A 17478-nucleotide genomic window follows, 5' to 3' on the forward strand; every position below is an offset into this window, starting at 1 on the left:
CTATCTTAAATAGATGCGGTCTTTTGATCTTTCTGTTCATCAAAGGATCAATAAAAATGTATCAGTTTCCACACATATATTAAGCAGCACAACTCTTTTTAATATTGATAATAATAAGAAATATTACTTGAGCACCAAATCAGCATATTAAAATGATTTCTGATTGATCATGTGACACCAAAGACTGGAGTAATGATGCTGAAAATCCAGCTTGGCCATCACAGGAGTAAATAACATTTTAAAATATATTAAAATAGAAAAGTTATTTTAAATTGCAGTTATATTTCACAATATTATTGTTTTCAGGGCATCTTTCATTTAATAATGCATGAGATTTCCTTTAAAAACATTTCAAAAAATCTTACAGACTCCAAAATGTCTAGAATCATTTGTTGGCAGGTGCCAGTTTTTGTTATATTTAGATTTTAAATTATATGAAAATAGAATGAAATAGATCTGATGAGATGACTGCTATTGTCATAAGTGTCAATTTTTCTGAAATTGAGATTTATGCATCATCTGAAAAGTGAATAAATAAGCTTTCCATTGATGTATGGTTTGTTAGGATAGCACATTATACAAATATTTGAAAATCTGGAATCTGAGGGTGGAAAAAAATCTAAATATTGAGAAAATCGCCTTTAAGTTGGCCAAATGAAGTTCTTAGCAATGCATATTACTAATTAAAAATTAAGTTTTAATATATTTGCAGTAGGAAATGTACAAAATATATTCATGGAACATGATCTTTACTTAATAACCTAATGATTTTTGGCATAAAATAAAAATCAATAATTTTGACAAAAATACCCCAGCAACTTAAGACTGGTTTTGTGGTCCAGGGTCACATATGATAAAAAGAGAGAAATCGAATCACAAATCAACTTATGAGCATCTCACTGTCTTGTCACCATATCCCAGTGCAGCATCCTGAGGTCTTCTCTCTTTCCCTTTCAGTTTGAGGAGTCATTTGTTGTGTTAAAAAGTTAAAGAGTGCAGCTTGCACTGACCGAATCGATACGCTTTAGCTGCTGGAATGAAGAGGGCAGCAGGAGCTCTCGTTATGGGGTCGAAGAGGATGACCACATGCTGACAGGGAAGTAGATCTGCACAGGAACAGTAGTCTCACCCAGGCCTGCAATGTGTTTTCCTCCCACACAAACACACACTCATACACCAGGGATGTTTTGTTCAAGGGAGACATTGCCTCCGCAACGAAAACCAGATAAGAAAATGATTTATAATGCAGTAACAAAACAAAAATATTATGAAATATATGAGCAGCATCATACAGTATGTGTGAAAGTGAGGGGTATCTATGAAATACTTTTTTGTCGACTGCCCTGACCTTTTTTTTTTTATTTAAAGAGATGGTCCACACAAAAACCATTTACTCACACTAATGTCATTGCAAAACCTGATTTTCTTCTATCGTAAGATATTTTGAATGTCAGTGGGGTCTAAAACAACATAGTACCCCACTGACTTTGATTTTATGGACCGAAAAGCACAGAAATATAATTTTAAAAGCAAGTCGTACAGGTTTGGAATGACACGAGGGTGAGTTTGATTACAATGATGACAGAATTCTCATTTTCGGGTGAATACTTTTAATAATTTCTGTTTTATAGGATTAACATAGAAAGTTCACCATACACTCTTTAAAATAAAGATTTCTTATTGGCATTTATGGTTCCATGAAGAACCTTTAACCATTCATGGAAAAGCACTAAAGGTTCTTTAGATTCTTAGAAATATTGTTCTTTTGGAGCTGTTTGTTGAAAGGTTCTTCTATGGCATCACTGCAAAAACCGTCTTTTATAAATCTACTATGTGTAGAAATTGCCCTTACTTTTAAGAAGTTGTATGTACCCCTGAGGTACGTGAATCACTGACATAAAACACCAGGAAAACAAAAACAAACTTTAATGTTCAGGAAAAAGGTGGATAAAGCTGATGTGATTGAAACATTGAAGGATTTAGGGCGTTATATACTTGCTGAACTCTAGCGCCCTGCCCTTTGTGATGTGAGAGGAAATATATCACTGGCAACAGGAAAAAACAAAGATTTGGTATCGTCATGAGGATAGGAAGGAGGAATGTGGCCAAGCGTTTTTCATATAAAAACAATGAACATCAATTGGGACGGCTGCTGTATTTAGATGTTACGCATTTTCAATTGTCTTCTCTTAAATGCTTAATAGAGTAGCTTGATTATTGATTTTGTAAAATGTTATGGGTGTTTTTTCTTCATCATCATTAAGCTATGGCAAAGTAAGAGTGGATTAAACCAAACCAGACTCCACATGGCACGAGGTCAGTACGAAGACATTATGGACACGGACACCACTTAAACCCACAGTAGTCACATATTCTTTGCTCTCAATGAGAAGGATTCATGAAGAGCTTGTTGAGAAACTCTTGAAAATCTGTTGTTCAATGAAGTCCGGCCGCAATCACAGGGTTCGAGAGGAGAGAATGATACACTTGAGCAGCCTTCCTCTCCGAAGGCATTCCTGGATATGGTGAGAATTTCCTTTAGCATGTAATGTGTGTTTGTGTTTTTGGTTAGGCAGTGTCCACAACCCCACAGTGCGTCAAATTATCCAGCACTTTTTACATTCTCATTGTTTTGGTTGTGTTGTACTATTTGTGATTGAGAGCACATGTCTGTTTGGGTGTGTATGTGTATCAGTTGTGTGAACTGATGCTCAGTCACAGGTTGCCGGGCTCTCATCTGCCAGCTTGCCATTCAGAGTAAATTTACTGTTTAATGGTGGACTCATTTCCTGCGGCCTCATCCAGCATTAAATGCCTGAGCAGGTTCACAGATGAGGGTATATATCAAAAGCAGATTAGCAAGGGAAGCTGTTATAATTTCATCCGAGCTGTATGTGTTTGTAAGCCTATCAGAGCAGAACTTCTATAAAAGCACTGTAAAATAAAAGTATGATTTTACTTAGTTCATTTCTAGCTCTTAGTCTTAAGGATGAGATGCATTGTTTATGTTTGAATAATCCAATTATTTTATTTGTTATTATATTTGTATATAATTAATCTAATATTAAAATAATGTATTTTCATACACACAAACACATACAAATAAAAAATTGCATATATCCGACTGTTTAAAATGCAGTAAAATAGCAGTATTGTGAAATATTGTTACATATTGTTTTATATTTTAGAATGTAATCTATTCCTGTGTCTTCAGTCAGTGTCACATGATTATTCAGAGATCATTCTGATATGCTGATTTGGTGCTCAAGAAACATTTCAGGATTATTTGATAAATAGAAGGTTCAAAATAACAGCATTTAGCTATTGATTTATTTTTTGGTAATATCATAAATGTCTTTACTGTCACTTTTGACCAATTTAAAGGGTTAGTTCAGCCAAAAATGTACCGTGAGGATGTGTTGCGAATGTTATTCGCAGATTCTGACCCTGAAGGGGAATATTTGCCTTTTGGAAATGACAATCGGTCGTCTAATAGTCGCGCTTCTCCCAGTACATCTTTGCAGCACAATGGTACCGCCATGCAAGGCGAAAGTGTTCACAAAGCACAAACAAGTGATCATTTCGACCCTTTGCCCAACGGGGATGTGGGTGGCAGGGGTGAACGTGATCGTAGTGTCCATAGGAGAGCTGTTGCTGGTTGAGAAAGCGCTATAAGGTGATTATGACAGTACAGGTGCAGTCAGTGTGGAGTAGGTGCGCTCTGCGCTGTGCCATGCAATGAGAGGTTGGTACTGTATTCTCAAGAACTATAAACTGTATCACCTAGATATCTGATTGGGCAGATAGCTGGTCAACTGATCAAAAAATAGGCACACACATTTTATGGCACAGTAATATAGTAATAATTTACTACTTTTTCCTGTTTTTTTATTTTTATTTTATTTTTTTTCCTGATCATTTGGAATAAAAATAAAAAGACAAAAAACAAACAAACAAATACAAAAAAAACCTTGCAAATAAGTTCAAACATCCATTCAATAGCTATTATTTCCTGAATATTACTGATGAACTGATCAAAAAGTAGGCTACTGATCACATGCGTTTTACTACCATATAGTGTAGTAATATAGTAATAATTTAATGCTTTCTCCTGTTTTATTGTTGGCTTCCTCTTTTCTGATCATTTGGAATGAGGATAAAAAAACACACACACAAAAAAACATGCAAATAAGTTCAAACATCAATTCAATATATACTATTCCCTTAATATTATGAAAATCGAAATGGCCGCCCCTAATGATGTCATAATATGCTAATTAGATGAGTATATTTATACCCCACATAAACTTTCGGTCATGCCCAATATTTTTCTAATACGCAGTACATCATTATCTTTAAGCCTTTTCAAGCCACAAGCCTTTGAAATCTTGATGTCAAAATACACCATTTTTTCCAAAAAACCCTGGCGCCTAAAGTGTTAACAAATCATTCAGTAGTTTGAAATTTTGCAAAAATTATTTGAAATAGTCAGCATTATGCTATCTATTGTGTTAATTAAATGGATTTAGTTTTTTCAAAGTTTTCTCGTGACGAATATGAAAAACAAAAACAAATATTTAGAAAATGGCACTGGTTTCTTTTCTATCATGAAAAATATGAATGCTTTACAGCAGTCTTCCCTTCTTTCAAATACATGGAAATTTTTTTCCTGATTCACTGCAGGCCCATCACGTTATCCCTGACCGTGGATTTGCCAAGGCGCTGATTTTCCCTGGAAATACAGGCGCTTGTGTAGCACTTTTCATCCCTTTAGCTCAGCGGAGAGGCTTGGCTGATAGATGCTTTATTGAATCTGCCGCTGGGCTCCTTGACAACAGTGAGGAACGAGTGGGTGTCTCGCTATTAGTTCACAATAAGAACACAGTGTCAGCACAGTCAGCGGGCGGCAATCAGCTCCGTCCGTGTTTCCAACCCTGTTGATGCAGGAAGAATATCACCTGAAGCGGCTAGCATTGTGAGCGGCCCACCATCACTAACCCGATTCGTCACTGCCATCATATTTCCTGTGTGTTTCAAAACATCTCTCATGTCAGTGTGTGGGCTGCCGCATTTCATACATGGATAGTCAGGCTTACACAATCTGTTTGTGTGGTTGACGATAGCTTATCGCTTAACGGATGCGACAGGAACGTACGCTAAGGATTTGCGCTGTAGCATCCCTTAAGGGGCAATGGGTTAACCTGAATAACCCCAAAACAGCATTGTTACTTTACGTGCAACTTTCACCCCTACTCAACTGCACCTTTTCAGTGTTGTTTATTTGTTTGGGATGACAGCAGTTGCTATGCTAATTTTCTGTTATATGTGCGATGCTTATCTTTTAGGCCCTGTCCACGCGAGCACGTTTTCTTTTTTTAATTGCAGCTTTTTCTACGCGGTTTGGCCATTCGTCCACACTGACTATCCAAGCACCAGCTCACTGAAACTGAACAGTTTTGAATATGCCTGCCAGGGTGAAGATTTTCAAAAACTCCGGTTGCAATGTTATCGTGTAGACAGTGAAACCAGAGTTTTTGGCTTGTGATGTCAGAGCTTACACTGTTATCTCCGCCTACTTGAAACTTTTTCAGACTTCTGATTGGCCGACATGGCTTTACGGATGAGATTGTATCGCCACCTGTTGGCTTGGCATGCTCTTGACAGTGCATCATAGCATGCGTTTGCGTTTTCATGTGGACGGAGATTTTTTTTAAAAAGGAAGAAGGAAAAACTCTGTTTATAAAAAATACATATGTACGTGTGGACATGGCCTAAGGCACACAAAGTCATTCATTTAAAGTCAAAAACAACATTGTAGCAGGATAATTGTAATAATGCCTCCGAGTTGTGCGCTCAATAGCTTATTGTGAGCTCCCAGCATGCACTTTTGCGTGGCATATCACATAGCACTAGAAGTAATCCGGAGAACAGCTTGCTCAGGAACAAATAAGCTACAACCCCAATTCATTTGCAGCGCCCCTTGTACTGAAAGACTTCTCAGACAGTGTGGAGGTGTTGAAATGAACTTGAAATAATGAGAGGGAACACTTCCAATGTTCTCTTGGCTTTATGAGGAATAGAGATCACTCAGAGACCCCCCTCCCATGCACACACTCAGGGTTCATGGTGCTGTAAAATACTGTCGTTGATCCAAGGTGCCATCCGTCCTTGAAAGCGTGTGACGCACAACCTTTCCTTTTCATAGTGCTCTTGTGTAAAAGCCGTCTTACAACTGCAGGGGAGGGATTGGTGGCTCACATGTGTGAATCCCATTTCGAGAGCCTTTTATTTTATTTTGACACCTTAAGTGGTGAGAAATATGAAGACGATTCACTTTATTCATGCTTATTTGGCTACTGTTTATCTCTGGAGGAGAAGGGTTGCTTGCAGTGTGAATAATGAAATTAATGACATTTTAGATACTTAGTTACTTTTGACCTCGTTTTCACATTGATTTAAATAGGATAATAGTGTACCATATTGATATAAAAATACAAAGAGTAAGAAAATATATTCCATTTATTGTTATCAACATCATGAAGTGCATTAAACATTGTATTATGTCAATGTTTCCCAAACTGGGTTTGCGAAGGAACTGCCAGGGGTTTATGAGTTTAATGAAAATCAAATAATTACTTAAATCACAAATTTTTTTTAAATTAAAACAAATTATTTTAAAATTAATCAAAATACAGGTGCTTAAAGTTCATTTATTTCAGTAATTCAACTCAAATTGTGAAACTCGGGTATTAAATAAATTCAGTGCACACAGGCTGAAGTAGTTCAAGTCTTTGGTTCTTTTAATTGTGATGATTTTGGCTCACATTTAACAAAAACCCACTAATTCACTATCTCAACAAATTAGAATATGGTTACATGCCAATGAACTAATCAATTCAAAACACCTGCAAAGGTTTCCTGAGCCTTCAAAATGGTCTCTCAGTTTGGTTCACTAGGCTACACAATCATGGGGAAGACTGCTGATCTGACAGTTGTCCAGAAGACAATCATTGACACCCTTCACAAGGATGGTAAGACAAAAACATTCATCGCCAAAGAAGCTGGCTGTTCACAGAGTGCTGTATCAAAGCATGTTAACAGAAAGTTGAGTGGAAGGAAAAAGTGTGGAAAAAAAAGATGCACAACCAACCGAGAGAACAGCAGCGTTATGAGGATTGTCAAGCAAAATCCCTTCAAGAATTTGAGAACTTCACAAGGAACGGGCTGGGGTCAAGGCATCAAGAGCCACCACACACAGATGTGTAAAGGAATTTGGCTACAGTTGTCGTATTACTCTTGTTAAGCCACTCCTGAGGTGTCTTACCTGGGCTAAGGAGAAGAAGAACTGGACTGTTGCCCAGTGTTCCAAAGTCCTCTTTTCAGATGAGAGCAAGTTTTGTAGTTCATTTGGAAACCAAGGTCCTAGAGTCTGGAGGAAGCGTGGAGAAGCTCATAGCCAAAGTTGCTTGAAGTCCAGTGTTAAGTTTCCACAGTCTGTGATGATTTGGGGTGCAATGTCATCTGCTGGTGTTGGTCCATTGTTTTTTTTTGAAAACCAAAGTCACTGCACCCGTTTACCAAGAAACTTTGGAGCACTTCATGCTTCCTTCTGCTGACCAGCTTTTTGAAGATGCCGATCTATTTTCCAGCAGGATTTGGCACCTGCCCACACTGCCAAAAGCACCAAAAGTTGGTTAAATGACCATGGTGTTGGTGTGCTTGACTGGCCAGCAAACTCACCAGACCTGAACCCCATAGAAAATCTATGGGGTATTGTCAAGAGGAAAATGAGAAACAAGAGACCAAACAATGCAGATGAACTGAAGGCCACTCTCAAAGAAACCTGGGCTTCTATACCACCTCAGCAGTGCCACAAACTGATCACCTCCATGCCACGCCGTATTGAGGCAGTAATTAAAGCAAAATGAGCCCCTACCAAGTATTAAAAATTCAATATTTTTTTTTTATTATTGGTCTTATGAAGTATTCTAATTTGTTGAGATAGTAAATTTGTGGGTTTTTGTTAAATGTGAGCCAAAATCATCACAATGAAAAGAACCAAAGACTTAAACTACTTCAGTCTGTGTGCAATGAATTTATTTAATACACAAGTTTCACAATTTGAGTTGAATTACTGAAATAAATGAACTTTTCCATGACATTCTAATTCATTGAGAAGCACCTGTAAAACACTGAAAAAAATTAGCATTTTATTTGTTTACCTGCATGTCATGTGACCATAACAAACATCAGAGAACCGTGAACATGCAAATCTGATACTTAATTATTCAAATATTTATTTTATATTTGTTTGTAATATTTACTACTATATATGTGTATAGTAGAAAGTAGAAGAAAAATATTTGTAACAAAACCAGAACTAGGAGCAGTCAAGTACAGAAAATGAGTTTTGAACTCTCCATTAGGTATTTCATAAGTCTGTATTGATCTGTCAGTTTCCTTTTTTTATATTGAGTAAAAAGTACTAAAAAGTACAATTCACATGAAACTGAGAAGTTTTATCTTCACAAACAGAAAATATTCCTTTTCACATTCAGCAGCAAGCCAATTTTTTTTTACCTGCATTGGTCTGATACATAACTTGCTTTTTTACAAATGATATAATAATTAATATATACTGTATATCCATCTGATATACAGAGAGAGAGAGAGAGAGAGAGAGAGAGAGAGAGAGAGAGAAAGTAAACAAGCTGAGTAATCAGAAAAAAAAATCAGATGAAATGAGTATTGCCTTCCCTGTCTGAACTGATAGTGCTACTGTATATGACAGGAGCAATTGAACACTTTACACTATTGATGAAATCTGATATACAGTACATTGCAATATCTTATTGCTACAAAATAATGTGTTATACTATGTTTAAAAGTCATATATAATGTATTTGTCCTTAGTCAATTTAGGCAATTTTGTTTAAATTTAAATTGCCAGCAAAATCATAACATACAAGGTATATACAGTATATATAAATCAGATATAGTTTTCAACAGTATATCATTTTCTAGTCTTAAGTCTAAGCCCAGGAACTTTTATTCAGCAGCTTTTAAGAGGAAATAGCAATTTGCCCTTGACTTTTTCAACTTGCATTGTGTTCTAATTTCCCCACAACATCCTCCCTCAGACCATTCAATCTTTAGAGAGAGAAAGGTCAGTACTGCAGTGTGATTATTGTGAAAATGCTTATGGCATAACAAAGCATAAAAAGCCTAAGTGTGACGTTACACAGAAAGAACGTCCCTGAAGCATTACAACAGGAAGCACCAGAGAGGCAAGGAGCAGTTGTAAGCCTTTGTTTTGATATTTACATTCAATGACATGCTTCTGTGGATGTGTTTCTTTGTATCTTCTCTGGTCCTTCCTCACGGGTGCTGCCATTTAGCCTCCAGGTTCTTCTGAAACACCAGCCTGTGAGATTTACAACACCTGCAACAGTTAAGATACAGTGTTATCTGTATATTCTGCTTTTATTTTAACATTGTCTTAGAGCCAGATTCCCACACACAGATTACAACCAGCAACAAATTACATAGGATTTTCAATGGAAAATCACAGTTTACAGTGCAAGTTAATCCATTTTTTTGCTCCTACAGTCAGAACATTTGGCAATGGTTGAAATGAAACATTCAATCTTTTTATTATTAAAAACAGTTCTGGCTAAAAGACTATGTGAGGGAATATATGTGCAAGTCTCACATTCAAATGTTTATAATTTAGTACAATCCACACTACATCTTTCATTTTCACCTAGTGGTGCCAAACCTTCTGTTACACATAGCTTTGAGACAAAGATAGCATGTGGTCTATGCTAATGACTTGTTTATACTTTTCTATACTAGAATCATAATAGCCAATAATCAGCTTTAAAGTAGCTGACCAAAAATCTAAAAAAAGAGTCTAGTTCATAGTTTGAATTTATTTTCAAGTTCTTGAAGACAGTTTCGAAGTTTATCCTTGCTGTAGATTTGAATGTGCTTTTACATACCCCATGTTTAATTTAGCTGACTAAAAAATTAGCAAAAGAGTGAAATTGAAAGTCTTGTTTGTAGTTTGATTGTATTTAGAGATTCTTGAAGAAAACAACTCATCCTTGTTGTAGATACATTATGCCATTGTTAACTTTTCAGTCAACCCATTTTCATGTTTTGCGTCATTCTTCTTTCAAAACAAAGTTGTGCTGGACTCAAATTACACCATGCCTTTCCTGTTTTTTAAAAAAAACAAGCTGCTCTTGCCAATAGTTTGAATTGTTGGCAACAAGACAGGTAATAGATTGTATTTGGATATCACAACAAGTTTAGCAAATTTATGGGTTTATTACATTCAAAACAAATGCATCAGATGTAAAATCTTAAAATTCTGGATGTTTGTCAGTCAAAGCAATCTGTATTTGCACACTCAACAAGTGTTGATTTCATATGTTCTTGAATATAGAATGTACATTCGCAAGCTCAACCAATCAGAATTTAGACATAAAAAAAAAAAAATCTGTTATGCATAGTTTTTTTGCTTTAAAAGGAAAAACTCAAGGTATTAAATGTGAATGCACAGACAATTTGATATCCATTTTGATATATTTATGATTAATTATCAATATATAGATATACAAGCATCTACTGTACTAAATGTCTTTCAACTGCAGTCTTGTTCTAGAGCCTGTACTGATGATGTCATTATGCTCTCATACTGTCACTATATGACATCATTCAGCTATGTGTCAGTGTAATCCTATTACAACAGCCACATGCTGCTAGTATCTTCACATGAGAACACCAGCTACAAAACAAACTGCCACATGAATAGCTAGAATGCTTATTTTAGGCTGCATGATTTTGTGCTTTGTGACACTTGTGTAGTCTACTGTTGTGCTGTCAATATCTAGGTGTTCTCTTTTGTATCCTACAGTAGCTTCAAATCAAATAATATACAGAAATGTGGGTTATGTTTGGCTGTGTTAGTTGAATATTCAAATCTATGTGCAACATACCCATTTGTACCCACAGCACTACAGTGCTGGATATTGCTCTCTCTTGTCTGTCTTTGTTAGTGACTGTCTGTAAGACTTTGTTTTTGTCCTTTCAGAGACTTGTCATTTGGGTTTTCCTTGAACGCATCTCCAGTAACCTTGGTAACATTGAATAGAGTTTGACTGTTTTGTTGCTCTCGCTCTGCTGAGTCTTTAAAAGATTATGAAATAAGCTTAATACAGATGTAATAACATTAGCCTTGGATTTTAAAGGCCTTGACGGTTGTAAAAATGTCATTTCCCATGAATATTCAGTGATAAAACAACATTTGGGGTTTAGAAAAGTCACTTGTTCATTTTCTTTGTGCATCATGATTGAAATATGTTTTATTGAAACTTTGACTTTTATCTGTGATAGAGCCCTGAAGACACAGACTCGGAGCTCCTTGAGCGTGTATAAGATTTATCACAGAGGCTCAGAGCTCTTGACTCCACCCAATGAGATAACAAGCCTGTAACATTTTCCTGATTATTTAATGTTTAAATGAGTCATATAATTACACATGCAAGGCAGCCGGCTAATATACTTTGATCTTCTGAATCAAATCTTTTAGGGTACACACTGCATCTTTAAAGGAATGTAAAAGGAAGCAATTTTACTTAAACTTTAACTGCATATCCAAGTGCTCAAGGTTTGTTCCAGATCAAACTAAACTGTCAGGTTTAAAAATCATCTTGACCATCCATTGACGGTCATTCAAAATTAGACATGGATTCTGAGAAGTTTTTTTTGATGTTGTTGCAAGGAACAAATATGATTTTTTGTTGCAGTTGGTGTTTTTTTCATTGCCCAGTTATGTGTTATTGCCCAGTTATATGTGTCTGCCTCTCACTGCTTTATGCCAGCCTGGCGATCCGTTAACATTAAATGAGCTGTCCTAGTGACCCGTCGTGGTTTACCTGTATTTATTTGCCTTTGGCCACATTGCCAAAGGGAGCAGCCACAATAAGCACCGGCCTCGCGAAGTCATTGATGTGCCTGGCTCACCCATACCTGCCTGATAATAAGTCTTATGGTTATTATACACAGTTTGCTGTATATTGCTCATATTTATTAACTGTCTGTAGGCATTGTTTTGCTTATTTCTTGTCATGGAATTTATGTTTTTGATTTCTGCAAAAACAGCTTTGCAGCTTTTTCTTTGATGTACAGTAGGCTATGTCATTGATAAGGTTGATGATCTTGTAAGATTTATCACATTTTGTGTTACTCTGAGATTATAACATTACATTAAGCAATATCACATGTGGAAGAGTGTTTTTTCCGAATATCAGCTCCACTGAAAATCTTTACTGAACTGTAGTATAAAATCAATATAACAAGAAGTATATTTTGAGTTAGTTTAATATTGTACCTATTTTCTCATTTTGCTTGATGAAGAGTCCAAACAAAGCCACAGCAGAACAGTTTCCTACAAGCAACACACAGCAGCCTTATACTGAATGATTCACTTTATTCCTCACTGAATGAATCTGTCGTTTGAATGAATGATTTAATGTCTTAAAGATATTTGCCGCACCCTGCTGGCTGTTTTACTCTCATAGTGTCGCTGTTTTCTAACTTTATATTTTGAAATCATTATGATAGTGTTATGCAATTATATATGTAGCTTGTTGCATAGTGTTTATGTAAAATAAACACAATTTGCAAATAAATCATTGTGTATATCAAATCCACCTGGCCTCTGTAACTTTGTCCTCTTTAACACTATCGTTTTCATTAATCAGTAGTCAGATCTTGTCAATGCAAAACATTACATTCGTTTATTCATAATTAATTTACTCATTTAACGTTAACGGATCGCCAGGCAGGTGTTCAGCAGAGACAGGCAGACATAAAGGTGTCCTGTATGGAAAGATGTATCCCAGATGACAGCTGTCCATTTTCACCTGTAAAAGTGAACAACACTGAACATCGGCAGCTAATGAGGCATGTTGGAGTGATTTCACCGCCCCTCTTCATCTGATTGGCTAGAGGAGGAGCTGTCAATCTAGAACTAGTGGACCAATGATGTCGCTTAAGCCCGGCATGATTTACATGAAACTCTAACCGCAACATTTGGAAAAGCAAGGGCAGAAACAAGAGCGAAGGGAAAAAAAGCATAAGCATACAAAAAATACAAATATGAGCAGAAAATGTCTGAGAGCTGAAAAAAACAGAGAAATATAACCAAGGAAAACATGATTTTGGCCTGAGGTAAATTTCCATCAAATTGTCATTTTTGTGTGAACTATCCCTTAAAAGGGGTTCTGCGACAGTTGAACAGCTGCCATAGAATGTAAATGCTAATGGATAGTTTTCTTCAGACATTATTGATGTCTTTGATTATACCATGTTGTCTTGAGAATCTGAAACTGATAAGACAAAGAGGGTCCCACAAATCCTTGTTATTTCACACAAAAATTCCAATGGAGGAATGTTCATCAAGCGGTGACAGAAGTTAGTGACTGTTTCATCTGTCTGTTTTGTCATTAACGGTTCAGTTCACACTGTGCCTGCCATAATTAATTCATCTGTTTGTTGAGTTCATGGTCAGAGGCATATGGCATTCAAGCTGTCTTGTTCATTTAAACCCACTACCAGCAGTTGTGAAAAATGATTCTTATTCTGTTGTTGGTCGACTAACATACACACACACACACACACACAAATTATAGAAGTTGTGTAAAATGATTATTATATATATATATATATTATATATATATATATATATATATATATTAGGGCTGTCAAATGATTAATCACGATTAATCACATCCAAAATAAAAGTTTTGTTTACATAATATATGTATGTGTACAGGGTATATTTATTATGTATATATAAATACACACACATAAATTATATATTTAGAAAATATTTACATGTATATACATTTATATATTTATATTCTTATATTTTATATTATATATAAATATATTTAATATATAAACATAACATATTCTTCTTAAATATATACATGCATGTGTGTGTATTTATATATACATAATAAATATACACAGTATACACACATATATTATGTAAACAAAACTTTTATTTTGGATGTGATTAATCGTGATTAATCATTTGACAGCCCTAATATATATATATACATATATACACACAGCACCAATCACACACAGGTTACAGAGTAAACCGAATCCCACACAGCTTTGGCCAAAGGCCAGCACTGTGAGGTACGTCATAAGCCAGTCAGGTATGCGACAATTGGCAACATGCAGACAGGCTAATTAGCCGATCACTCTTCCTCGACAGTCTGGCTGTATGTGTGCAGCCCGACCGGCCTGTGCGAACACCTGGCGACTGAGGAGAAAGCTGTTTAACCCCTCTGCTCCACCCAGGAGGCCATGAAATCCATCATGTTTCAGGGGTACTGCACAGTCTACAAGCCAGGGCATTACTTGCATCCCCAGAGGGCATGTGCAGTTTGTGTTTTTTTTTTTTTTTTTTTTGATAGAGTTGTGTATTTCGAGACAAAGCTGATTGAGGCAGTAGAGAAGACAAATTAGATTGAGTTGCACCAGCTGGAAAATTAGCTTTAGCCATGCACACCTAGTTGTTAACTAGGTGCGTTAAATTAATTCATAGGATAAGGGCTAGTGCCTTTTTCTTGGCAAACAAGCTTAAGAATTACTACTAAAAGCTTATTGCTTAAAAGTCATTTTTAAAATGGAAATAATGTTTTCCTGTCCCAGCCGAATGTGAAGACCGGAGTCTAAATAGGCCATTCGTAGGTTGAGGACTGTAGTTGTGTCAATTGTGGTTCTGTGTTGTTTTAAACATCTTAGCAGCTCTTGTTTGTATTAGAAGTCCAACATGTCAACTTCTGGCTTGACCAATGGTTTTGGGGCGGGGCTACATTTGCATACTAACATGTGATTGGGACATCTGTTTGGGAAAATTGATTAGTTTTGCAATTCCATTTAATGCTGCTACAATTTAAAATAATATTATTAGATAAAGTAAATCATGCTGGAACAATGTGCAGAGATTTACCTGATAATTGGTTTGCTTTTCACAACCAACTACAATTTAGAAACACATTTAAATCACCTTAATGCAGTTTTTTTTTTTTTTTTTACATTTTTAAGTTAAATTAACAAGAATGGCAGATGCGTTAAATTTATTCAGTTCAAAGGACAAGGACAATAACTGTAATGGTAACTATAATGATAAAAATAATTAATAATCATTCTAATTCTATGAGAATTGGAAAGTCCATACTACAACTATAATGATAATGACAAAGAGGAACAATACCTTTAGAATCACTCTCAGAACTTTTTCTGTCAGCTGATGAACGATAAAAACATTGACAACCAATCAGAATCCACCCGATTTGAAAGAGCTTGCACATATAAAGCTGCAGATTACATAACTTATATCACATAATAATCACAGAACATTATTGTGCGTTTATGTGAACACTAATATTGTTATCATTCTTGGTGTATATGGCCTTTAAAATTACTTAATTTAAATAGTACAGTAATTGTTACAATGATCAATGATGGCAGATTTTAAGTCATGGCAACAATATATATATATACTATATGAAAAGAGCGAGTTTCTCAGCAATCGTGTAGTAAGAAGATTATAATACTGTTCTGCTACCTCTGTGCCCTTGAGCGAGTTATTTACCTTTAAGATACTCCAGGTGGAGTTCCTGTTCCTGACCATTGCTGAATAATTCATACAGGTACAAGAATCATGACCAGATCTTTGTCATCTCTCAAGAAAATAGCTTCAAGATAACGAAGGCATTGCTTCCAGGAGACTAGAGAACAGTGTTTCTGTGAGGCAGACGAGACGTCAGTAGTGCTCACTGACAGTGAGAGATGGCGTGGCTTTTTCTCGCCTTCTACTGAAGAACAGTGATGGATGATGGTAACTACCTCCCAGCCTACAAACAAAGCTGTACACTTTGTCTTCAGGAAGGGCAGCTGCAGTGGCATTACATAGCAGGTTAGCCTGGATAAGCTGAGTTTAATATAGGCTATACTTGGCAGAGCTTATAGAGATATTCATCACTAGCAGCTTTGATTGTCATTTGATGGTAATGAACGATAAATGCGCATGTTAATGTGGAGGTTTCGCCACACTTGGATGCCTGAAGCTCATTCCGGAGCAACTCATTCAATTTATGTGTATATAATATATTCATGTACTTTGTGGCAAATTCGATTTTTGCTTTGAAACACTATGATCATTACATAAGTGTCGTGTGGTAATGGGTTTCTGGCCTTGGACACATTTCTCTATCACTGTGACTGCATAACCCCCCCCCCCCCATCCTCACCCTCCCGTTGTAATGAGATGTTCAGTCTCAGAGTGAGAGACCTGTAACTGTGCCACAGCAGGCGATAGAGTGCTCCCTAGTGGTAGTAAATGGAGATATCTACTGCAAAGCTGCTCTCAGGTTTAGCCAGAGAACCAGATAAGTTCTCAGTTACTGCTGAAGAGGATTTTGTGGAAAAACATTTGAATTTTTTTTTTTTCACATATTAGTCTTTTGTGAAAATACTGAATTGCAGGCAGCATTTGATAATATTGTTTATGTAATGTTTTTTAATATATTTGTATGCATTTCTTATTATTATTTAATATATTAATAATTATATTTTATATTATTTTTTAATCTGAACTATAATTTCTAATTGAATTAATTTCATTATAAATAATTATCATTTTTATTATGTTATTTATTTATTTATTCATTCCAGCTCTGCACTGTAATCTGATAATGATTTGATTGTTGAGGTTTGAGAATCTTATATGTGGTTATTATTAAAGTGGCAAGTGTTTTTTTTGTAACAATGTCAATATATACTCTCAGAAATAAAAGTACAAAAGTTGTCACTGGGGTGGTACCCTTTCAAAAGGTACACTTTTGTACCTATTAGGTTCTGATATGTACACTCTTAGTACTAATATGTACCTTTAAAGTACCCAAATGGACCCTTAAGGTACAAATATGTACCTTTTGAAAAAGTATCGCCCCAGTGTAGGCACATACTTTTAATTATGGAAGCCCATTTCTGTCACTGAATAAAAAATAAAACAAGGTAATTGCAACTTTTTATCTCACAATTCTGACTTTTTTTCTCAGAATTGTGTGTTTATATCTCGCAATTCTGACTTTATTTCTCACAATTGCAAGTTTATATCTCGCAATTCTGAGGTTTTTGTGAGATATTTTTTATTTAGCGGTGGAAACGGGCTTCCATATTTAACAGACAACACAGTTCAAATGAAAATCTGTCTTATTAAATTACTGGCATTTCCTTGTTCTTTGCCAATACTTACAAGAATAGTTTATTGTTTTTATGCCCTCATGTTATTCTTTCATCTAAGGAACACAAAAGGAGAAACTGCTAAATATATGGTTGACAGAATTCACAAAATACAGCTACTAAGCTACAGCATTTCTGACAGGC

General features: G+C 35.7%; 1 protein-coding gene across 7 annotated transcripts in view; it reads left to right on the plus strand.

The window, feature by feature from the left end:
• Positions 1-17478, plus strand: part of LOC109094537 (cAMP-specific 3',5'-cyclic phosphodiesterase 4D-like) — a 119691-nt gene that overhangs the window by 69469 nt on the left and 32744 nt on the right. The window contains exon 1 of one of the 7 annotated variants that reach the window (XM_042729592.1): positions 1687-2525. The exons of the other annotated variants lie outside the window; for them this stretch is intronic. Coding sequence (XP_042585526.1) covers positions 2386-2525 — 140 coding nt within the window. The 5' untranslated portion in view covers positions 1687-2385. Of the gene's footprint in view, positions 1-1686; positions 2526-17478 lie in introns of those variants that run through there. 7 annotated transcript variants of the gene reach the window in all.

This window comes from Cyprinus carpio, chromosome B8 (assembly GCF_018340385.1).
Source record: "Cyprinus carpio isolate SPL01 chromosome B8, ASM1834038v1, whole genome shotgun sequence".
Classification (NCBI taxonomy): domain Eukaryota; kingdom Metazoa; phylum Chordata; class Actinopteri; order Cypriniformes; family Cyprinidae; genus Cyprinus; species Cyprinus carpio.